The 25,654-nt window shown below is 43.7% G+C and overlaps 1 protein-coding gene across 1 annotated transcript in view; it reads right to left on the bottom strand.

Moving 5' to 3' along the window:
• The window catches only part of CHD6 (chromodomain helicase DNA binding protein 6), a 132,304-nt gene that overhangs the window by 26,463 nt on the left and 80,187 nt on the right, over window positions 1–25,654 (bottom strand). The window contains exons 19-27 of the mRNA XM_081096942.1: window positions 24,713–24,892; window positions 23,647–23,757; window positions 21,573–21,775; window positions 20,665–20,864; window positions 19,802–19,961; window positions 14,471–14,560; window positions 12,000–12,103; window positions 9,677–9,806; window positions 7,799–7,859 (exon numbers count right to left, since the gene is read on the bottom strand). Coding sequence (XP_080953068.1) covers window positions 7,799–7,859; window positions 9,677–9,806; window positions 12,000–12,103; window positions 14,471–14,560; window positions 19,802–19,961; window positions 20,665–20,864; window positions 21,573–21,775; window positions 23,647–23,757; window positions 24,713–24,892 — 1,239 coding nt within the window. The remainder of the gene's footprint in view (window positions 1–7,798; window positions 7,860–9,676; window positions 9,807–11,999; window positions 12,104–14,470; window positions 14,561–19,801; window positions 19,962–20,664; window positions 20,865–21,572; window positions 21,776–23,646; window positions 23,758–24,712; window positions 24,893–25,654) is intronic.

The following is a 25,654-nucleotide window of genomic DNA, read 5'->3' as shown; positions in this document are numbered from 1 at the left end:
CACTCTCTTGGGAGGCCCTGAAAGAGAACACTCTGAAAAGGCAACAGGAGTAGGGGTGCATTTTCTGAATGCATTTGTTTCTTACTAGAATAGTGAGAGGAGCTAACATTACTGAGAATTATGTGTTACTTAAAGCACAGTGGAAAACCCTTTACGTGATGTCTCATTTAGTTCTCAGAACTGCTTTATGGGGGAGAAAGTATTACCAACCACATTTTACAGAAAACAAGTTGTTCCAAAGGCTCTGTAACTTGCCCAAGGTCACACAGCTAGTAAGTGGCAGAGCTGGGTTTCAAACACAGTAGTCTGAGGAGAGCCTACACTTTCAGCCACTGGCTATGAAAAACAAGGGACAAGAGGTTCTGGCTGAAACTTCTGTTTTGGAGAATGAAATATACTTAGAATTGGAAAACAGTAGTTTAACCTCTCTTTCTCAGCCTAAACTGTTTCCGGCCATCTAACGTTAGCGAAAAGTGGAAAATGTCAAGCTGGTCTACCGTACCCGTTTGAAATAGCACTTAAACACGCCATCTCATCCCCTCCCACTGCTTAGGTAGCTAAAAAATAAGCAAAAAAAGCCCACAGCCATGCCTTATAGCCTTTCCTGCCATCAAGAACATTTTTCAGTATCCTTAGTATCTACGGAGATCCTCTGAAAGCTGAAATTTGTAATTACAAACACTTTCAGACTGAGGAATGTTCTACAGCCTATACAATGCGGGAGTCAGGTGCCGGAGCTGACATGTTCCTTATTATGACGCATGGGAGGCTGCTGTGGGCATCACCATACCCCACACAAATGGGGTGGCTCCCAGCTTGGTGTGAGGCAGGCACACACGACATCAGGTTTCCCTTCCAGTCAATCTAACGGTTTTTGTTGCTGCAGTTATACACCAACCACCCTTTTCTGAAGCCTGCCCTCTCTTGGAGGCATGTCCCCTCTCTAGAAAGGACAGAATGGAGAAACATGTCATAACCTTGGTTAATAGCCACCTAATGGGAGTGTGTGGTGTGGACAGCAGTGACAGACGGGGGTCACACAAGCACACCCAAAGCCCAGCGGCTGAACTAGTTATCTCAGGTTCTGCCTACAAGGAACAATGGAAAGAAATGTTCACCTTTGAAGAGGTATGAGTCAATCATTTCAGAGGGAAGGGTCCCAGAGAGTGCTGACAACAAGAATGTCAAAACAAAGGAAACTGACTACAACAGGCAATTTCTCCATCTTGAGCACACATATGGTTTGGAGTCTGACAGTTCATCTGGCCTTGGGCAAGATGTTTCCATCTCTCTCAGGCTCAGTTCTTCATTTGTAAAATGGAGATAATACTTTTATTGGGTGACTGTGGGGTGCAAATGGGTTGACTGTACGATGCGTTTAATCTGCTGGTACAAAACAAATGTCCAACAAATGGTAGCTGGGACTGAAGAAATACTAACAGTCCCAACTATAAGGTAATCCCTCAATATTTCTTTTTCAACTAAAATGTGTACTCTTGCCTTAACTGGTTTGGCTCAGTAGATAGGGCATCGGACTGCGGAATGAAAGGTCCAGGTTCGATTCCAGTCAAGGGCATGTACATTGGTTGCGGGCACATCCCCAGTAGGAGGTGTGCAGGAGGCGGCTGATCGATGTTTCTCTCTCATCGATGTTTCTACCTCTCTATCCCTCTCCTTTCCTCTCTGTAAAAAAAATCAATAAAATATACTTTAAAAAAATAAATAAAATAAAATGTGTACTCTCAGGAAGGTTTTCTAACATAATAAAGAGGCAACAATATCAGTAACAGAAGTCTACTGAGTTAGATACTGTACTTTATACATTTCCGTTTGTTTATGAGGGGATTTTAGACAAGAGGAAATTGCAGAGTGGGGAGGTTGACAAACTTGTCCAGTATTACCCAGCGTCTAAGTGGTGCATGGGATGCAAACCCAGGTCTGACACGACTGGTGAGCTCTAACCCTTGTGCAGCATTACCTCTGGGGGGTAGAAGGCACACTGCGCTGAATCCAAAGCATGGTTGGTACTAAGCGTAACTTAATTCCAGGCCATCACTTCTCTGAGGGTGGGGGGCTCTGTTCTTATCTGAAAACATAAGGTCTAGTCTCCCTAGCTTGTGGCTGCTCCTCCAGGCCTGGCTGCCTCCCCTGCTTGGTCTGGGTGGAGGTGTAGGTGGTAACAGTGGCAGCACAGATCCTGTGGGACCTGCAGACCCAGAGAATTCCCTCTGCCCTCATTAAAGGCTGGCTGAGTAGTCTTCTCACGTTTAGCAAACAATGAGTGTCTCGAGTGCCAGTAACTATGCTAGGTTCTGGGGCTACGACAGCGGGAAATATGGAACCCTGATCCTTCTGGAGCCCGTGGTCTGATGGCATGACAGACACATTATGCTGGCCATGCAGTGTGATAAGTGCTCCTAAACACAGTGGACAAACAAGAGTCACCAACTCTACCAGACCCAAATCAGGTCAGGGAAAGATACCCAAGAAGTGACTTCCGAGCTTCACACTAAAGAACAAACAGGAGTTCACCAGGAGAAGACAAGAGCTCTCGGTGTCAAGGCAACAGGAGGTACAATGACGAAGTTAGAAAGATCCCACAGCCGTTTCCATTTTGCAGGAAAATCAAGCATCCTTCCACTCCTGCATAAACTTCATATGGAAAGTAAATACACATCAAAGGTCAGTAACATAAAATGGAGAGATCATGGAATTTAGAAAAAGATGTGAGCAGGGGAGACACTGCTTTTGTCCCTTAACTTTTTTTGAAGCGGATTAAAACTGAGCTTCCAGGATGTGGAGAAAAAGGAACACTCGTGCACTGCTGGTGGGAATGCAGACTGGTGCAGCCACTATGGAAGACAGTATGGAGTTTCCTCAAAAAATTAAAAATGGAACTCCCATTTGACCCTGTGATCCCACGTCTAGGAATATATCCCAAGAAACCAGAAACACCAATCAGAAAGGATATATGCACCCATATGTTCATAGCAGCACAATTCACCATAGCTAAGATCTGGAAACAGCCTAAGTGCCCATCAGTAGATGAATGGATTAGAAAACTGTGGTACATCTACACGATGGAATACTATGCTGCTGTAAAAAAGAAGGAACTCTTACCATTTGCAACGGCATGGACGGAACTGGAGAGCATTATGCTAAGTGAAATAAGCCAGTCAATGAAGGAAAAATACCACATGATCTCACTCATTCATGGATAATAAAGACCATTATAAACTTATGAACAATAATAGATACAGAGGCAGAGCTGCCTCAAACAGATTGTCAAACTGCAGCGGGAAGGCCGGGGAGGGTTGGGGGGGCAGGAGGGAGGGGGGTAAGAGATCAACCAAAGGACTTGTATGCATGCATATAAGCATAACTAATGGACATAAGACACTGGGGGGTAGGGGAGGCCAGGGGATTGTCAAGGGCGGGGAAAAAAAAAGGACACATATGTAATACCCTTTGTAATACTTTAAGCAATAAAAAAAATTTAAAAAAACAAAACAAAACAAAACAAAACAAAACTGAGCTTCCTCTTTTCTAGAACAAGGATAAGAGTAATGCCTAACTGAAGGGGACCGCGCTTGTAAGGCTGGAAGTATTCTACATCCAAATATTACTGTTGTGTTCAGAGAACCCTCAAACTCTTAACTCAGAAGAAAAGGGTGATTTTTCAGTTCCAAACCGAATTTTTCTTACAATGGGATCAGACCATTAGGCATTATATTTCCCTGTAAGAATCTTTCTCAGGCTCACCGTGGAGATTTCAGAGGCACTTGGAGTAGCAGCAGCTAGGGATATGAGAGGAGGCTGTGCCACTACTCACTCCTATTTCTGTTCTAAGAGATGTTAATTTCCCTACATAATGGGTTTGGTAAAGAAAGACTCCAGGCCATTCTAAACACAAGTATACTTTTAGACCTACTGCTTTTGAAGGTCTCTGTAGGTTCATGGACTCCAGCTGCATCTGAAATCTGTTCACCAAAGTTCTTCTGCTATTAAACAGAGGGAGAGATTGGGGAAAGGGAGTACACTAGATCAGCGGTTACCAACTGGTGGTCTGTGGACCACTGGTGGTCCGTGAGGTCTATAAGGTTGGCAACTGCTGGTTTAAGGAAACCTTTGGAGCAGCGGCCACCAACCGGTGGTCCGCGGACCACTTGGTCTGTGAGGTCCGAAAGGTTGGTGATTGCTGCACTAGATCATCTCAAATGTCCCTTCTAACTCTAACATTCCATGATTCTTCGTCTGCCACATTTGAAGAGGACAGCTGTCACAATGTGCTCTGAAAGGCACCAGAGTAGTGAGGGTCTGGGGGCGATGTGATATGAAGAAAGGCAGAGAAACCAGGGAAACTGCACCTGCAGACTTAAAGAGATTAAGGTTGCTAACTGGCCTCAAGAATTAAAATCCTATCAGAGAGGAAAGAAAGAAGAGTTTTGTTCTTTGCAGCACCAAAGAAAACTAGACACAATCTATGGAACCAACTGGAGCCAGATATCTGGGTCAGTGTAAGGGAGCATCACCCAATGAAATGGGCTTCCCTGGAGGGCAGCATATTCCTCCTCTTCCCCCATGGACTCCTGGAAGTACCTGAACCTACCTGAATGACCCCCTGACATTGAAGTTGCCGAGGGATGGACACTCAGACATTTGTTAGGGCTTCTTGCAATGCTAAGAGTCTCCCAATCTATTAACTGTTAACCTTTCTGCATCCAGGTGTTTAGTTCAGAGGAATTACTCTAGGTATGGATGATAGGCTCATTGGGCTTCTTGAACCCTGCTTGCTGATCTGCCTGAGGGGAGGGGAGTAGGGGTTGGGCAGCAGGCTTGCTTCAGATGTTGGCTGTTTTTCTGCATTTGTTACTTTAGCACATGAACTAGAAATCAAGCTTAACCTGTTACATAATCTGCCCACCTCAAAATCTGGGGGAAGCCACTCTCCACTCCATCTGCTTTAGATTATATTGTATTTATAGCCCAGGTTTTAGAGGATTCAAGAGCAAAAGAAATAATATTGGCATCAATTTTATAAATGAATCAAAATGTAGTACCAAAGGAGTTTTACCTTACTATAAGAAAACTTTGCTGCAACCCCTTCAGTGCTCAAAGCTCTCCAAGTTCAAAGACTGACCAGTTAGACAGGTAAACTTTACTGAACAGCTCTCACCGGCCTGGCCTGCAGGAGGTCTGGTGACTGCCTTTCCATAGAAGCGCATGTATGCACAGCTGAAATACCTTCTCCCTTCTTCATTATGAAAAGAATACTTGATTGGAAAAGAGAATACCAGAATATCGAGAGAATACCTAGGTTGAGCTCTAACATCTAGTAGCTGAGAGAATTTGGCCAAGTTCTTTAATTTCCTGGGCCTAAATTTGCTCAGCTCTCAAAGGAGGGCGGTAATATCTGAAGTGTTTACTTCACAAAGTTGAGGTGAGAATCAAATGAAACAAATGGAAAAGGTTCTTTGGAAAGAGTCAAGTTCCACATAAGTATAAGGCATTGCTTTCATTTCTCTGGCAACAGAGTTGTTGTCTATGAAAAACACACCCCAAATTCCAGACAAAATAAGTAGCAGAATAAGCTACGACCAAAATGGCAGAATTTGGGATTTTAATTGTCAAGGCCAGTACTCAGTTTCCCTCAGGTCCAGGCTCTGAAGCTTCATGCTGATTTGCTTCAATCTACCACTCCCCAATTCACCGTAGAGAGACATGAAAACATAGCTTCGAAAAATAATTATTTCCTATTCTGGGAAAAGTGATGTCATTATTACTATTACAGGAATTAGAGCTGATGGAAGCCAAAGTAAATATCACACATTCTCCAAACTAGAACCAAAAGAAAAGAGTTGATAACTTTTAGGTAGTGACCAGGAGAAGAGGAGAGATTATTTAGGCAATGAAGTAAGTTGGGGACAATGCTACAGTAGCCTGTGGGATCTAGAATTCATGAAATTAGCTCCACTCCTCAAAGCCAGGGAAAAAATAGTAAATGGTGCCTGAGTCCTGGTAAGGTTTTGTTGTCTTCTGCAAAGTCTCAGAAACTCATTTGTAAAATGCAATGCACACTTATGCCTCTGGGAAGGTGCACATTTCTTCACTCCTCACTCTAAGCACAGCTAAAACCCCTGGACATTATACATAAAACAAACATAAGAAAACTCTTATGCAAAGAGAATAAGGCAGACCACCTAGGGATCATGGACCTTAGCATATCATTAGCATATTACGCTTTGATAGGTTGAACGGCCGATTGGTCAACTGGACACTTAGCATATTAGGCTTTTATTACATAGGATAATAAAATATCTAGAATAACTACTAAAAAGCAATGAAATATAGATAAATAAAAAAGTAATCATTAAAAACATTCAAGCAACCCAGAGGGAGGCAGGGAAAAGAAAATAGAGCATCAAAAAGCAGAGAAAACAATGAAATGTCTGTAAATGGCTTAATACACCAACTAGAAGACAGAGACTGTCAGAATACATGAAAAAATATGACCTAACTATATGCTGTCTGTAGGAAACTCACTTCAAATACAAATGATAAAGGCAGGTTGAAAGTAGAAAGGTAAAAAAATGTATACAAACATTAATCAAAGGAAACCAGGAGTGGCTGAGACAGAGAGGGACGTTATATATTAGTAATGATAACAGAGACAATCCACCAAGAACACACAATCATAAACGTGTATACACCAAACAACAGAGCTGCAAAATACATGAAGCAAAAACTGATAGAACTGAAAGGAGAAATAGACAAACCCATAATTACAGTTGGAGACTTCAAGATTCTGCTCTCAAAAACTGATGAAACTACTAGACAGAACACCAGTAAGGATACAGAAGACCTCAACAACACTATCAACCAGAAGAATCTAAGTGACATTTATGCAACACTCCACCCAACAACAGCACAATGCACTTTTTTTTTCTCAAGTGCCTATGGAGCATATACTGAAATGGACCATATCCTGGGCCATAAAACAAACCTTAACAAATTTAAAACTGAAATAATACAGATCATGTTCTCTGAACAAAATGTAATCAAACCAGAAACCAAAACATTCTTTACATTCTTTTTTTAAAGTATATAACATTCTTTTTTTAAAGTATATTTTATTGATTTTTTACAGAGAGGAAGGGAGAGGGATAGAGAGTTAAAAACATCGATGAGAGAGAAACATCGACCAGCTGCCTCCTGCATACTCCCTACTGGGGATGTGCCCGCAACCAAGGCACATGCCCTTGACTGGAATCGAACCTGGGACCCCTGAGTCTACAGGCCGACGCTCTATCCACAGAGCCAAACTGGTTAGGGCTATATAACATTCTTAAAATGATAGAATTACAGGAATAAAGAACCGGTTAGTGATTGCCAGGGATTAAAAGGAGGTGAAGGCAGGAGGGAAGTGTAGGTAGCTATAAAAGGGCAACACGATGGATCATTGTGGCCATGGAAATGTTAAGACTCCATCAATGTCAGCATCCTGGTTGTGATCTAGTACTATAGTTCTGCAAGACGTTCCCGGTGGAGAAATGGATATGAAAGGTACAAGGGATCACTCTGTATTGTATCTTAAAATCACACCTAAAATTTACAGTTATCTCAAAATCAAGTTTCATTAGAATGAAAGTACAATGTAGTCTGTATGTTGACAATTTTTATAATAAAATGTTGGGGAAAACGCAATGCAATCAAGTTCCCCCAAAGCACTGCTAAGATGGGGTTTTCTTTCTTCATATGGCAGATCATGGGGATTACCAATACAGTACATATGACTCACCACTTGTTTCTGGAGGCCATCTAGTTTGTCTTCAGTGTTGTCATCTTTATCCGTGTTGCTTCTAAATAAAAGTAAAAAAAAAAAAAGGCATCATATACTACTTAAGGGCTATTTGGCAACCAGGATGCTTATAAGAAAGCCTCCTAAATCACAGAGCAAAGGGAATATTAGTAGATCCCTTTCCCCACAGGCCTCAAAATCTGGGTCTTTCCAATGTTATAACTTCAAAGGGCAAGGCCCCCTGTCAGACTGAGACTCCAACATCTACTCAGTCAAGTAAGAGGCCAGCTATTTAACAATGATTCTATCATAACCCACCCGGGGTTATCTGGATATGAGGCTTTGACAAAAGAAGACTTTAGAGACTGAAGGCTGTGCAAACTGAACCAGTCCTGATGTGCTAACCCCTGTATCACAACAGGATGATCTTCACACAGAATCACTCACTCTTGGCAGCAGTCACTGCTTCGAAAGGAAGCTCTGCTGACACTTCCAAGAAAGGACATTTTGCCCCCTGTACTACCAATCACTTGCCTCTAGGTTAGCTGACTAATGTCTTTTCTCTTGTGAGCTTAACTACTGCTGGTGTCTATCTGTTTTTCATCATTCCTTTTAAAACTGCCTTTGAAGTATTCCTGTCTCAAATATTCTTATCTTTGCTGCTCAGATCCTGGAGGCATATGGATAATATGGTAGTTACATGTTTAGTTTTTTTAATAAACTACCAAACTGCTTTTCCAGAATGGCTATACCATTTTACATTTCCACCAGCAATGGGTCCTCATCCCCACTAGCTTTTGTACTGTCACTATTTTTTAATTGAGCCATTCTGATAGGTATGTAGGATACCTTCACTGCTTAACCACATAAAGAACAACCAGCCCATAAAAAAATGAATCTCATGCCACATCCAGGTACCTCACTCACTCAGGCAATGTTTTCCCATACCCAGTGAATCTAATAGCCACACTGGTCACCTGGGCATTTGTTAACATCTCTCTGACTGCATCTACTTTCTGCTAGAGGAAACACCCATGGGTAGAGAATGTTATGGTAGCTAAAATGTTAATCAGGAGTTAAGAACAAATGGAAAATGCATTTCACTCTTTTCTCCACTACAGCAGATAGTGAAGGGCTCCGCGCAGAGCCACACCTACATGTCCAGGTTTGGCCACAGCTCTAGGCAATGAAAAGCATATCTGCCACTTTGGGGGAAAAGATCAGGTCAAAAGCTCACCAAACACAAAGTAAGACATATATGTTATGTTATTTTAAATGTATACACATGTATTTTGGAGAACCAGTTTTTGGTTATTTAGCTTTCCTATAAACTTATACATTTGGAGGTTATGCCAACAGTAAAATTCAGCCAAAGAGGATACCTCCATACATTTTTTGCATACCCAGGGATAAGGCTTATATACCACGGCTGTCAAGAAGTGTGGCTCCTAAATCCACCTTAGTCACAGACCATGCAATCCTTAAATAATGCTGGAATTTCATCTGAGGAATGCCGAGGGCAGGAAGCCTGTACTCATTGTGCCTCTTCTTAGCTTTCTGCCAGGTAGGAGAAGTCTGAATTCTTCCTCAAGAATCCTCTGACCAGGTAAGCGATGAGGATGAGCAGCAGCTTAGGGAGCCCATGTAGGACAGGAATCAGTATTTGGTTCAAAGTGCTTAGAAGTCAAAGAAAAGGCCTGAGGTGCAACAGGATGGAACCAAAGCGGCCATTCTAGAAGGCCGCTCCAGCATGGCAAGGCTAAGGGAGAGGCCACACTGCGAGGAGGAGACTGAGTGTGCTGGACATAGGTGGAAGGGGTCATAGATTTGTGGCATGACACGTTAGTTATGGCACAGTTGGTCTATGCAGCTTCTCACCTTTCAGGAATGTCTGAGGTCCCATCTGTAACACCCTGTTCTGCAGAAAGGGACTTCTCATCTGGCATCCCAACTTTCTCCAGGAAACAAAGTGCAGGGTCTGCTCGCATGGCATTGTACCGCTCATACCCTGATCAGGAGTAATGAGAAATGTCAGAAGTCATGTCAGAACTCACACAATCTGCCCTGGGCTCTAGATGGTCATTTTGTTTCCCTTATTAAGTAAAAGCAAACCAAAAATATTTATTGAAGATTAACTGGATCCTTTAAGATTTCCTATCTGGGAAGAACCTTGAGCTAAAGTAGACACCTCTGAGTAGTGCTAGGCCTAAAATGAAAGCTTAGTGACTGCCATAGCAGGTTTTTGTTTTGGTTGTTAGTATTTGCCTGGAATATCTTATTTCACTCTTTAGATGTCAATCTCATTCTATCTTCCATCTGGTCTTATCTCACTTCCAGCACTGCTTCCCTGGGCCAGTCAGAGAGCCATTCTTGCCCTCCTTCCCTGGAGGGACTTGCTTCCTCTTTCAGTGTGGGTGTTAAACACCCAGACCGCCTGGTCTGCTGTCCTGTCAGCGCCTGAGCTTGCAGCTCTGGCTGTAATGTGTAGGATATCTGGAGTGACCTCTCCATTTGGGGCTTTCCTTCATTTCTTTCAGGTTCAGCTATAATTCACCTCAGCATTCCGCATGTCTGCGGTGAGTGTCTTGGGTGGAGGGAGGGAGAGGAAGCACGTGCATCTGCTTGCCACACTGCTGGGGCTGCAGGTGTGTCCTCCTGACAGCACATTGGCTCCATCAGGGAGTTGGCAATGTGCTCCACAGCCACCACTGAAGACACGGTCAATGGACTCTCCCGCACACACCAAGCTCACATGCTCTGGAATGTGGTTGCCTGCAGCAGCTGGTCTACTTCTGGATTCTTTCCAAAATTAGATTAAACCAAGTTTCAGTTACACTGTGGACCCTTGTGCTTAACAGGGAGGTCACATGCTTCTCCTTCTCTCTTCAGAGCTGAGTTCCAACCCTGTACTGTCCAAAAGAGGAGCCACACGTGCCTATTTTAATTACAATTACATAAAAAATACAGTTGTATTAGTCACATTTCCAGTGCCCAACAGCCATATGTGGCTCCTCCATAGCTGACTTCCAGCACAGAAAAGGCATTTCCATAATCACAGGGAGTCCTGTGGCAGCACTGTTCCAGCCTAACCCAGTGGTTTGACAAAGAGCTCTCAGAAGCACTGGACCTCCTGAAGCCTGCTCTGGCAACGCCAGAATCCAAGTTTTGAGGGAATTCCTCATTAAAATATGCACAGTCATCCCTCAGCATCCAGGGAGGATTGGTTCCAGGATGCCCCCGAGGATACCAAAATCCAAAGATGCTGAAGTCCTTACATAAAACGGCATTTTATTTGCATAAAACCTACATTTGCATAGAGGCTACAGAGGGTATCCCTACACAGTGCTTCAGTCACATGGATTCAGTATAATGTTTGGCGTATGGCAAATTCAAAGTTTTGCTTTTTGGAATTTTCTGGGACTATTTTTGGGAAATATTTCTGATCCGCATTTGGCTGAACCGGTGAACATGAAACCCGCAGATAAGGAGGAAATTCAACTGGTTATAGCCTGTAAGTATTGAAGAATCCTACTCATAAGGCATGTGTTAGTTTACTTTCCAAAGGCTGAGTAATAAGCAACAGTGAAATAATGCCAAGCATCTATTATGTACCAAGCACTGTTCTAGGCAGTCTACATATATTGTCCTAGTTAATATTCAAATAACCCTCCACATCAGTTGTTTTGATGGCATTCCCCTTGTCTAAATAAGGAATTAGATCATAGATGTTTATGAAATGCTTCTCAGTATCTTTTAGTCTCTTGCTTACCACATTAAAAAGAAAGATGCCCATGCCATCTTCTATTCTCAAATTTTTATACCCAGTAGGGCAAACTAGAAATGTGTAGGATATCTGGAATGACCTTAGAATTCTATATACATATGAAATGCTAAAACCTTAACATTTTCCCCAACTACTACGTGCCAGACACTAGGCCAGATATTGGGACAATAGGAATAAATGAGTATGAGGCAGTCCCAGCCCAAGCATACAGACAGGCTAGGTGGGGAAGATACAAGGTCTTTATGGCCAACTCACTCTCTTGAAGTTCCTCACTGATACTAACATCCACTGTAATTTCGTGACTCCACATTCCTCTGGTTGAAATTCTGAGGACAGAGGTAAGGCTCTACTTTCTAAGACAGACGTGCAATAGGACTGTGGAGTTTTCAGGAAAGGGGGAAACACTGAAATACACACCATGTTTGAATACGCCAATCAGAAGGGACTTGTCGGCCTCAGCATCCCACCAGTCCACTGGAATCTCCACGTAGTCGATGTCAGGCAGAGGCACTTCCAGCTCCCTGTGGAAGGAAGGGCATGGACTCAGAGTTCCTTCAACAGACAGAAAACGTCAGAGCTACTGGCCGAACCCTGGTATTAAGTTACATCCTAGTTGCAGGCTTAGACACAAAGTAACAGGATGCAGGAATTGTGGGCCAAGGTTCCTTACAGGGCTTTCCCAGTGAGCTATCGCTGCATGTGTACTTGACTCCCAGGCTCCACCCTAGATTGACTGGCAAACTTTGTGGAGAACTCACTGTCGGTCTAGAGTGGAGCCTTAGGATCTACACACACGAGGTAGTTCTGATGTGCACCTTCAATTGAGAACCACAGTAAAATCCACCTATATACCATTCATTGAAGGTAGAACACCTCTTAAATGGCTGAATTTATACATGATCAAATGCTGAGAAGATGATTTCCAAATCATGTAGATATCTCAAGCTCGATTCAAAAACAAGATGATGTGCTTTGGAACATGCAGGGATATGAAGAGAGCCCTTCAGAGGACATGGGCCACAATAGGTGGCAGTGGTCTGCTAATGCTCTGTAGGGTCAAAAATGACCACAAATTGCACTGCTCCTGGCCAAAGTAATAACAATGACATGTCCTAGGCCGTGGTCAGCAAACTGCGGCTCGTGAGCCACATGTGGCTCTTTGGCCCCTTGAGTGTGGCTCTTCCACAAAATACCACGTGCGGGTGCGCATGTACAGTGTGATTGAAACTTCGTGGCCCATGTGCAAAAGTCGGTATTTTGTGGAACAGCCAGTATTTTGTGGAAGGGCCACACTCAAGGGGCCAAAGAGCCGCATGTGGCTTGCGAGCCACGGTTTGCCAACCACTGTGACCTAGGGAGTAGACATGAGGGGATTAGCAGGCCTGTACCATCAGCCCCTCTCTGAGGTTCTGTCCACGTTCTGAGAGCTCACATGGATCCTCAGCTCACTGTCTTCATTTGTCCTGTGCTGGGAGAGAACTTCTACCTGCATGGCTCCTCTCCCACCTTTCAGCTCCTGGATGGTTCCTCTACTGCATTTGAAGTTTCTTATTGCATCAGGCTCATTTTACTGTGACACATGGCTGATGCCCTTGCCAGGCCCAGCTCCCCTGTGAGGATGGTGTCCCCAGACCCACCTCTCTAGGCAGCTCCCTTTATCTGGCTCCCCTGCAGGGCCCACTGCTCTGCCTGTGTGAGCCATGGGCTGAACAACTTTTCTGGGATGAACTTTGATGTATTCTCTATGGCAATCTCTACAATAAGACATTACACCTGAATAGGACGAGGGAGAGCCAGGATTGAGGAAAGCAGAGGAGAGGAGGAAAAAGTGTGGTGAATGGACTGGCACTCTCCACGTTCTGCTTAGCTTCCATCTATCTACATGTTTACAAAAGCAATGATGGGGATGAGGAAGTTCAGATAGATTACCTGTGGCATGTAACACCTAATACAAACGATCGTTTGAATTCTGCTGCATCTATATGACTCAAAAATTGAACCTTTTTAACCAAACACTCAACTTCCCTGTTCCTTCTAAAAATAACTACAGTAACTACAGAAAGCCTACCAAGTAACCATAGTCACTGTGATGATTGCTCTGGATTGCAAATTGCCCGTGAACAGGGCTGTCAATGTCCTTCATCCTTCTCTTTCTTCAGTGCTGCTACGATTACTAAACATTAGCATTGCCCAATGAAAAGGAAGAAAAAGAAGAAACCATAGCCCCAGGTCATCTCAAGGCAAAGTTCAAATACCAACTCTTCTGGTGACTTCTGGAAATGATGGGCATAGCACAGGGCTGGAGCCAACTGCACGTGTGGGGCAGGGAAAGGGGGCTGCCTGGTGATCCCACCACCTACAAACTGTGACCATCTGACAGCTTCATCAAGTGGGAGCTGGGAGCTGACAGCCTTATTCCCCCAAATCTTGGGAGGTTCCCACAGAATTCTACAGCTTCAGATACACTACTTCACAAAACCAAGGTGCAAGAAATCAAACAGGTCAGAGGTGACAGGATTAGCAAATAAAGGAGAAGCACTCAAAGGCTAAGAATGGGATTCCGAGTAAAACTTCTGGTGTATGTATACCCATCAGATCAAGCATATGAAAGTAATTAACGCTCATTCTACAATGATTAAGGAAGAGAAATGACTGTTCTGAGAGAGATTTTGCAACACTGTTAAGACAAAAACACTAACTTAAAACCTCACTGAAAGCTGTGTTTCTAAGAAAGTGTTTTCTCCTTGAACTGTCCTTAGTCCACCTACCTGCTCTCTCAATTAAGTAACTGATTGGTGAGGTGGGAACATGGACACATTGGCCCATTTCCAGGAAAAGGCATTTATGGCAACTCTTTACCTCAGAGAGGTAGGGTTGACTCATTTTACCTGGCAGGAGTTCCTTCAAATGCTTTATCAGCTGCTTCTCCCAGTATTTCTGCTTTTAGGTAGTAGAGCATCCGAACTCGCAAAAGTACCCTATGAAAGGTGAACATATTAATGCAAACACATTAGAACCCAGAAGCTGCCTAGGAACTGCCACCCCCAATTGACAGAGAAATTCTGGGCATTCCCATGTCATTAGTGAAATGAAGTAACATATGAAAAAGCACTACAAAAACAAACCACTAGGTACCAATAGCAGACATTATTGTGATCATTCCATTTTACACAAGAAAATGCATTTCATCAGTTATCTTTAAGTCACCCTGTGAGCCATGTGGGGCGAGGGGGACAGCAGAAACAGTTCCTCCTGGTCCCTAAAAGAGTTCTCATCACTCCTTTTCTATGGCCTCAATGGTCTCTTTGGCAGAAATGCCTTCCAAGAGGCTGGTTACCAGTTTATTGAAGAGTGAGTCATGGTGAATGGCACTGCTTTCAAACAGTTCTACTTGTACATCATTAAATGAACCTTTTAAAGTCCCTTTCGTGGCAATACTATCAGAGAGTAACGTCTTTCACTGTGATTCTGCAAGGACCACACTCCAGCCCCATGGGGAATACACCAAGATGTCTCATGTTTGAGACAAGGCAATCAAGGAAGTATCTGCTGGGCAGCACTGTGTGCCATGTACCATGCTGGGTACTGTGAGGTACATACAGAAGTAAACAATTTCACCCTGTTCTGGAGGAGCCCACAGCAGTCTAACTGTGAAATGACACCAACCAAGAAAGAATCAGAGCTCAGAGGGTGACAGCAGGGTCAAGAGAGGGAAAGGCTCACTGATGCAAAAATGGTAAAAGTGAGGGTAGGCACAGAGAAGCCAACCATGTTCCAGAAAATGCTTCATATTCATGGCTAAGCTACAAAGAGGTATAGAAGAGTACCTGTAACTTGCCAATACTAGCCAAGAGTAAAGGCTATCTAGCTATAATAATAAAAGTGTAATATGCTAATTAGACTGGGCAGCCAAACGACCTTCTGGACATCATTCCAGATGTCCTTCCCAATGAAGCCGTGGTGGCGAGGGGCCGAGGCAGAGGCAGTTAGAGGTGATCAGGCAGGCAGGTGAGCGGTTAGGGGCAATCAGGCAGGCAGGCGAGTGGTTAGGGATGATCAGGCAGGCAGGCAAGCGAGCAATTAGGGGCGATCAGGCAGGCAGGCAATTGGTTAAGGGCAAGCAGGCAGGCAAGCAGTTAGGAGCCAGTGGTCCTGGATTGCAAGAGGGTGCAGGCTGGGCTGAGGGATACCCCACCCCCATGCATAAATTTTGTGCACCGGGCCTCTAGTTAAAAATAAAAGCCCATTTATATATACTGATATAGAAACTGATAAAGGCCAGTGGTCCCGGATTGCAAGAGGGTGCAGGACAGGCTGAGGGACACCCCCCCCCCTCGCATGAATTTTATGCACTGGGCCTCTAGTTAAAAATAAAAGCCTATTTATATATACTGATCTAGGAACTGATTTCTACATAAGTTGTTAAAAAAAAGAAAGACAGCATAAACAGTATGTTAGATGTGTGCTATTTTAGGGAAGACAAAGGAGGCTGTACATTCACCTGTGCTAATTCATGTGCAGAGTACCTCTGTCTGGAAGAATTAGGTTAACAGCCTTTGGAGAGGAAATAGGGGAATTGGAGGTTGGAGGAAATTCTACTTTTGAGAAAATTGTTTAACACATATATGTATTAACTATTCTAAATATGTTAATAATGGGTTGAGGCTTATAAGAAAGCATAATTTCTTAGATGCAGGTAGAAAGGGCCACTGTAGCTCAAGTTGTAGGTAGCAATACACAAAGTGAACTTTTAGATCAGAAAGAACCCTAAGTTTTCTGGTATGCTATTCCTAACCTCGGCTGTCAATCAACTCAAATAATTTTGAGGGTTTTTTTGGTTTTGTTTTTAAAAGTTCAGAGAATAAGTACTCTAAGAATTTACAACGATCGCTGATCCTTCTATCTTGCTGGCAGCAGCCGACAACCTCCTTAGTAAGAACCAGAACAAGGGTGTCTGAGGTATAGAATTCCTGCCTGCTTAGATTTAGCTCAGTGAGAGCAAGGCTTTCCTGAAGATGTAGGACACAGAACTGGTCCTACTTCTCTAAAGAGAAGCCAAAGTGTTAATATGTGGCAGTACCTATTGCACAAGAGAAAAGAAGTTAAAGCCAACAGTGTTCACTTTGTCTCCATATGAGAAGCAAATCAATTCAGTGAGCAGATGGACAACTCCTCTTAGGGAGCCATCTCCTCCCAGAGTGAGATGATAAGCCCAGTTGGCATCTGAACTCAAACAAAACCCATTAATATTTCAGTGCCAGTATTGCTTTTTCTTTCATCTCTCTTCCTTTATTTAAATTTTTTACTTATTGACTTGAGAGAAAAAGAAAGACACACAGAGAGAAACATCAATTTGTTGTTCCACTTATTTATGCAATCATTGCTTGATTCTTGTATGTGCCCTGATTGGAGATTGAACCCAAAACCCTGCCGTATCAGGACGATGCTCTAACCAACAGAACTACCCGGCAGGGCTGCATCTCTTTCTTAAAAACACACACACACACACAAACAAACCCCAAAACATTTTGTTAATATGAAATATACTTCCCAAAAGTGCCCTTTGCATAAGCTTAAAGCTTGGTGGGATTTTGACAAAGTGATTACACATATGCATGTAGTAACCAGATCAGGAAGCACAACATTTACTTCTCCAACAGGCAGCCCGGTATCCCCTTCCAGTCACTACCTCCACCATGAATGACTAACCACTGTCTTGACTTCTTACAGGTTAGATTTGAAGCAGCTGATTTTTAACATTTCAAAGTTCTTTAGATGACAATTTCATGTCCCTAAATACTATACCACTAATAAGAAACAATGCATTGAGTACTTAATACTTACTGTGTGCCAGCATGTATTAACTCATTTAATCCTCATAACAATACTAACAGGTAGGTACTAGTGTTAATCTCATTTTCTAGGTGAAGAAAAGACACACAGAGGTTAAAGAATTCACCTGCTGGTCAGCCATGGGGCTGGGATTTAAATCCAGGCAGTCCTGACCCCAGAGCTTGTCTTAACCCTTATCTGATATTGGGTGGCAGTATATTTGCTAATATAGGAGATCCCACAATCTAGAGCTCATGGTCATTTATGCTGAAGAAATTCTGCCTGTTTTCCACTGCATCTGAGGATAGAATCAGGACTCAAGATCAAAGGGTGGAAGTTTCAAGGCAGCAGAGTTTAGATTTCATATACAGAAGGACAATTCATTAAAGTCATCTGGTAATTAAATGAGCCTTGCTGAGAAATGGCAAACTCCTGTAAGTCTGAAGGCTCAGCAGAGGCTGGAAGACACCCTGTCAGGACACTGCAATCATCTCTTCAGGTGTACAGGGAAGTTCAGTGTCAACCTCTCCAGCTCAGCCTGTTCTTAGTGCTCCAGACCCACATCTGTAGCGGTAGGTGGAATAGCCAAATGTTGCTGCTCTGACTTAACAAGGCAAAACCTGAGCCCTTCGTTTTGCTCTTCATCTCTTAGTGAACATAACGATTCTCATTCCGTTACTGCTCATTCCGTCAAGGCTTATCGTCGTGGAGTTAGCTGCTTTTTGTACTCCTCATCACACACTATGGATTCTTCTTTAGTCATGTGTCTCCTATTTAACTTTTTCTTCCCAATTCTAATTAGCACTCTAATCTTAAGTCCTTATGATCAATACTTAAACTATGACAGAACCCTTCTAGTTGGCTATTCAGTTTTAGGTTTAACTTCTCCATCTTGCAAATTATTGCCACATTAAATTTTCTCACCAAATACCTTATTTTTATCATGTCTAACTTGTTCAAGAAACAATGATTGCTTAATATTTATTTACAATACAGTCCTTAGTTCAGTGATGGCGAACCTTTTGAGCCCGACGTGTCAGCATTTTGAAAAACCCTAACTTAACTCTGGTGCCGTGTCACATATAGAAATTTTTTGATATTTGCAACCATAGTAAAACAAAGACTTATATTTTTGATATTTATTTTATATATTTAAATGCCATTTAACAAAGAAAAATCAACCAAAAAAAATGAGTTCGCGTGTCACCTCTGACACGCGTGTCATAGGTTCGCCATCACTGCCTTAGTTAGTCTGTTGCATAAGCATTGCCATCAACAGGTCCTCTTGCTTAGCCAGCCTCCTCTTTCTGTGTCCTACACGTTGACTCTCATTCAGTCACAGCAACCACGGTAGTGGGTCCTGCACCAATTAGGCTCCATTATCCACAGCATGTGACCTTGAAGTCTGAGACTGAGATCTACTATCCCTAAAGAGCTTGTACTTTTGTGTACAGTAGTTTTTGTTACAGTATTGGGCATGAGACCTATCTTCAAATATTTGGAAGAATGAAGGGAAAGGACTAGACTTCATCTGTTAAAGAAAAAACAAACAAACAAAAAAAACCAACCCCCAAACAACTATAAAACCATTAGGTTGATGTTATAGGGAAGAAGGGAAAAGCTAGCAAAACCTCTTCATTCATAAGGTCCTAAACTCTTTATAATAAGAGATGGGTAAACAGAGGCCCTCTCACTGCCTACCAGGAATGCCAGGGATATAATTCTTGCATGACCTAGGAAGCTGGATTAGATGGGTTCCAAGGGTCCTTTAATTCTAATAGATACACTATATAGTGATGCAATTTCCATGTGTAAGCATATCAATGTTTCAGTGGCTGGGTGCTTTAACTCCTCAAAACCAAACTTCATACAAACAGAGTTTCATTATGTATCATTTTTTCCTCCGTCTCTCCCTACCCCGCCTAGCTGTCAGCCCAGGGATATAAGAATACTATCTCAGATGCATGTCTATCAAATACCTGGAGGCCACGAAAGGCAACAGAAACTGAGAAAAGGAAGCAACTTGGCAGGAGGGACTGCGAGTGGTGGCAACTAGGTTGGTCTTCTGCGCAAGTTAATGTGACCTCCGTGCAGAGGGAGGCAAATAAAAGGACAGTGAAATCACCAGGGTCTTAATTGGATTTGGAGTCATGGCAAAAACACACCTTCTGGGGTAAAAACTGCACTAGCAGAAAGGTTAGGTTTTGTGAAGAAGAGATCAGAGAGGCTTTAAAGCTAGTGAATCCTGACCCAGCTTAGACCCATATCTTGCTTTTCCAAACCTTGCATGGCAGTACAGGAACATCACGTGCTCCTGCAGGGGTCCCAAGAACCTGGACAGTGAGTGGAGCTACCAGTAGGGGAGATGTAGGGGGAGGTACACCCACTTGTTGCAGTGTTGTTTGAGATGTTTCTTGTAGCCATCATCATGCAAGACCACCTCGGGGTTGCAGGTGGCCAGCCAGTCCGCATTCTTTAACTCTGGGAGCAGAAGCTGGTTCTTTGTCTTCTTCCCCTTCCTCCCTCTGGGGACTGGAGCAGACAATCCTGAAACAGAAAGGCTGGTCGATGAGACAAGGCAGCATAAACATGGGCATGAGAGCTGGGCTGGGATTGCAAATAGGCAGCTAGGCTGTGTGTGGTGGCTCTGGACAACAGACCCCACTCCTTCATCCACCAAATAGTGATTGATGGTGGTAAAGAGATGTGCCTGGTCCCCAACTTAGGAAACCTCAGGACCGTTCAGTCAGGAAGTAAAAATTTACCAAGTACCCCATGAGGATCAAGAAAGGTGTACCATAACCTGTGCACTCTGGGAACTTACAACACAGCCAGGGAAAAGGAAGTTGATCTGAAACCTGAAGGTGAGTTATGGCCAAGCACAGGAAGGAGAAGCACAGCACAAGGAAAGGCACAGACAGAGGTGGAGTGGAGATAACATTGTGAAACGCAAAAGACAAACCATGGAGCACATGGTATGAGTCTCATCGGAAGAGGAACCCCTGTGATGCTCAAGTAGATGGGCAGGACTGGCACCTGGCAAACTTTGGAGGGCCCAATAGTACTTAAACAAAACATCACAGTAGCTTGGGATAACTCTGAGGGGGAACTGAAAGAATCATCACCCTTTCCCACAGGTAACATTCTGAAACAGACCTGAGAGAGAGAAGTCCCCAAAGCACAGCAACATGGACCAACATGGGAAGAGGGCTGCAAGTGGAAGAGAGTTGTGCTTCTCAGGCCACCTCACCTGAGTGGTTCTGGAGGGTCTGGGCCTGCCCATCTTTGGTAGGTGTGATAAGCTCCCAAATGAAGCTCTTGATCTTCTCGTCCCCCTTGTAATGCTTGACACAGTACACCAGCAGGGCACGGCAAATCATCTCCATGTCCTTTTCGTTCAGATGCCATTTGAACCGCCCATGAGTCAGGATGTCCTTCCACCGGCCCCAGCTGAGTGGAAATACAGAAGGCTGTTGGGGGGAGCGAGGGCCATGCATGCCCTCAACACTGCAGGACAAAGAGGGGCCAAGAAAGCTTCTCATCCTCTGTTGGGTCTATTAACTGGTCCAAGGGCCTTGTCCTGGGAGGCCCTGGAGGCCTGCATGTTGTAGCAAACCAAATGTCACTAAGGTGACCTGGACACTGGCTTTATATGGTCACTAGATTAAGAAGAGAGGGACAACAATATTTGGATCACAAAATAAAAATTTGGAATTAAAGGAGTCCAGCTGCAGCATTCAAAAGCAATGGTGAGCTCCCAGAAGGTAAACCTTCTATTTCGATCAAAGCCAGAGCCCTGCACGAATCATGCCTTAACGGGAACATCTGTTGCACTGACTCCTTATATATCCTTGGCAGGGGGGGGGGGGGGGGGCGGGGGCGGAAAGGCAGGAAATCAGTACCAGGCAGCAAATTAGTAGCAGAGATTCACTGCGACAAGCATATGAGAAGTCATGGCACATCTACAATAGGGCAGCAGAGCGTACAGTGACTGGGGTGGTGGTAGTGGGAGGTGGGGGTGTCATGGGCAGAAAGCACAGTTCTCTCTTGCTCTAACCGAGCCTGCATCAGCCCATAACTCCAGAGGTGAATGGAGAGACACACTGGACAAATCTCAGGGACCAACACCAACAACAAATAGGCAAAGCCAATACCCACCCAAAGATGAGCAGGTTCTTCTCTACCCGGAAGCATTCGGCTCGGAGGTAGCGCCTGGTTTTATCATTGAGGCGCCTGGACCTCGTGGGCCTTTCATCAGAGTCACTGTCCAACTCTGAAAACTCCATGAGCTCATCCTCCTCAAAGGAGTTGTAGTGTTTGGTTTGCTTTCTCACACGAGGCCGGTCGAGCACTAAGCTTTCCTAGAAACAGAGAGGACCACTGGGGAGAAAGCCCTGCTTCTCTCTTCCCCATCACAAAGCACAAGCATATCCTGTTGACATTCCTCAAGACACATTTGGGAAAGAGCCACACCCTGGTCTCATCCTCCAGCAGGAAAGGCTGTCCCCAGCACACCTGCTGTGTCCACGACTAGCAGCGGGGATTCTCTGGGACTGGCTGAAGTTGACGTGTCATCCGCCACCATCTGCTGCCTCTGCAGTCATTCTAACAGTACGGACAGGCAAGGCCCCCCAGTGCCCACAGTGACAGTCTGCTCTTGCCAAGAAAGACGGAGTGGTGCACCCCAGCCGTTCTGCCCAGCATGCAGAGGCAGGCCGCGTTCCGGAGACAGGACCAGTTGGAGAATTCCATCTGCTCAGCAACTTTCTCAAGACAAATACATATTACAGCTGTTCCACTTTTTGCCTTCCGCTGGCACTAAATACTAACCTTTTGTCTTTCACCAAAAAGATTATTCCTAGCTCAGGAACCTCTCATTCTGGTGGCTCCCCTGGCCACAACCATTGCCTCTTCTCTTATCTCCATCATTTCATGTGTCTCACTCCTTCCCCTTACATCTCTTCCCAAAGGCAGGCTAAGCTCCTGAATACTCCCCTATGTAGCCCAGGTAAATTTCTAGTGTCATCCCCGCTTCAATCTGTTCCAACTGCTTCTTACTGTCCATAGGGCAAGAACCCTTTCTCCCCCCACTTTGCCAACTTCCCTGCACACTGAGTAACTTCTTGACTGTGCAACTATAAAACACAGGTTACTAAAGGACTGCACAATCTTCCTATATGGAAAAGAGTTGAATTAAACAACCTCTGGTGATCCTACAGAAGAAGAGTTAAGGCTGGATGCTGGCTATTGAATCAGCTGGATACCTGCAGAACGGTCTCCGGGGCTTGTGGGTTCACAAGAGTTCAATACTCACCTGGGAAGACAGGTAAAAAGGGATGTATGCTCATCCTGCAGTGAGGCGATAGAGTCTGAGGCAGAGGGAGGGGGAACTAACACTTTGGGCGTGGGGTGCCTCACAAGGGGCTAGGCCAGTGATGGCGAACCTTTTGAGCTCGGCGTGTCAGCATTTTGAAAAACCCTAACTTAACTCTGGTGCCGTGTCACATATAGAAATTTTTTGATATTTGCAACCATAGTAAAACAAAGACTTATATTTTTGATATTTATTTTATATATTTAAATGCCATTTAACAAAGAAAAATCAACCAAAAAAATGAGTTTGCATGTCACGTCTGACACGCGTGCCACAGGTTCGCCATCACTGGGCTAGGCAGTTACAGTCACGAGTGCTATCCCCACCTCCTTTCCAGCTGGTTTCAGTGAGGTCAAGTACCTTGCCCAAAGGCACATATTCAGTCAGGGGCAGAGGCAGTGTTCAAGCTCTGTCTTTATTTCAAGACCATTCTCTCTCTTATGTATAGAAATAGAAAAATTCAAGATACTGAAAGAAAGGAAGTGAAGCCAACAAACTTTACTTATCGTGCTTTTCCCCTCTTCTCAATATTCATGTTTCTTTCATAGGAATGGTGAAAAAGAGGTAAAATGGTCACATACCAAGACTGGGATGTTGGCTTGGGCCAGAGGGCTAAACTTGACCTATTCGGCCAGTTCCAGTTCTAACTGCCTTGATTTCTCAGGTGCCCAGTATGTCCCATAGGTCATTTTAAATTCTAACAGTTAATGTTTACGAAGCTAAGCATGTTTTAAGTATATTACATCTACCATCTCATTTAAGAATTAGGGCTCAGGAGTAAATAATGACTTGAACTGTGTGGGAATTTATGGTCCTTAAGACACAGTGAAATGTTCAATGGAATAAAATATGCTGTACCTTTTCATTCTTTGCTTCAGTGTCCAGTTCAGCTATTTTAGCCCATTTCTGCCAAAAATTCGGGTCATCTAAGGAAATATCTGTTCTGTTTCCTGAAGCCACAAAGCTAGCCTGTGAAGAAGACAAGCGTCAGTAAGCTGTGCCTGAACACAATGCACATTAATAAACACCTGGTTCTTTTAAATGTATCAGAAACTCAAACAGAGCCTCAAAGCCATTCTTCTTCTCCTCTTTTAAAAGACTGGTTCAGGAAATTACAATTTCAAACTACAGGATCATTTCCTGAAACTTAAACTTAGAAGCAGGAAGACAGCTCTGGAAGACAATGGCAATGTATTACTTGACATCTAGTTCCTTGTGAAAGAATTTATTCTTAAAACTTCCCTAGATAAAACTTTTCTTTCAGTTCACCAGTTACCAAACGCCTGCTACAGGAAAAGCACTAAGGTGGGCAGTATGAGGTGGGCAGACAAGTGACGGCCATAAAGCACAAAATATCCTACTGAAAATGTTCCATGTCGAACAGGGATTTAATCAGACAGGTCACAAAGCTCATGGAGCCTGTGGTCAGGGAAACCTGAGAGTGATATGATAAGTGGTCTAATTAGCTGAATTCTAAATCCAGTAACTTGCAGGGCAGTACCTAGCTGGGATTACTGACTAACATGTATTTTCTCATGAACTGAACAAGATACTTGCTTGAGTTTGAGGACTCAGGTGTTCACTAGAAACTCACCAAGGAGTGCTCTGCAAGGGAATCAAGGTGACCAAAGGCTTCAGAGCAGGCTTTGTGAACAGTGAATAGTGCAACCTGCAAGCTAAGGTGTCTATCCTGCTCGCTGAAACCAGCTCCCAGAGGTTAGGAGTGGTGTTCTTTCTGTAGCTTCTGGCTCATGACTGACACATCCTCTAAGAACCTGTTTCTTCAGAGTGTCACACAGAATAAATGTGTGAAAATTTCAATAGTGTATTTAGGGTAACAGAAGTCTGGCTAATGAGGGTCAAACCATGAACAACTTTCTTCTTGCTCCCCCCACATGGACTCTGGAGAGAAGGTCCTATATACCTTGGCAAAAGTGGACCCCTGTCCTTCAGACTGGATCGTGATGGTGTGGGTTCTCCTCTGCAGAATCTGGTCTATGTCTTCTTCACAGAACTTGGAGCCTTCGTCTTCCTCATCCATTAAGGCTCCATAAGCACCTTTCCGGAGCAAGTCCTCTACCTCCATTTTTGAAAGCTGCTGTACCTGGACAGGTCACCAAAGGCTACTCACAAAGTGGAAAATGCACAGGAGAAAAACAGCCTCAAATCTGGCCCTTGTGACTCAGTACACAGTACCTCCACTAACTGACATATCAGAGGAATAAAGACATAAACAACAAGCCTTAGGAAATGAAAGCCCAGATAAAGGCATTCAAGAGAACTATGGGGAGGGAAGGCAGACGATCCTCTATAGGGAGCTCCAGAATAAAACCCAATCCATGACTCAATGACCCTAGCATTCTTCAGGACGTTGGTTATTACCAAATGTCACAAGCCATTAAAACTATGCACCATTAAAGAGGATATATTTAATGTTTATTTTATATTTCAGTTTGAGTCTGTATCTTTAAAAACCTCCAGATGTACCAAATGGGCTAAAGAATGATTTCTTCATTATTAAATAAATACATTAGTATTGGAAATGATGTCATTTCTTAACTAAAGAGAGGATCCTGTGCCAAGTGTGATCTTCTCAATTGCTTGTTGAAAACAGGAAATGGGGAGTTCAAAACAGCCCTTTCTGGTTTTAATTAAGAATCTGGTTCTCTTTATATCAATCACAAGAGGGAATTCCATAACTCGAAGCACTGGTAACTTGAAGTATTATACTTAGCAACACATGCATAGCTACGAGGATACAGAACATCTGGACTAAAGAGAATTCATTTAGAAGGTTTAATTCCCAACCTTTGATGCCCTGAGCCCAGAGATTAAGGAGATATTCTACGTTGTTTGTCTATACTTT

The sequence above is a fragment of the Myotis nattereri genome, assembly GCF_964212035.1.
Source record: "Myotis nattereri genome assembly, chromosome: 8".
In the NCBI taxonomy this organism is placed as follows: Eukaryota; Metazoa; Chordata; class Mammalia; order Chiroptera; family Vespertilionidae; genus Myotis; species Myotis nattereri.
This window is presented reverse-complemented; position numbering and strand designations above follow the sequence as displayed.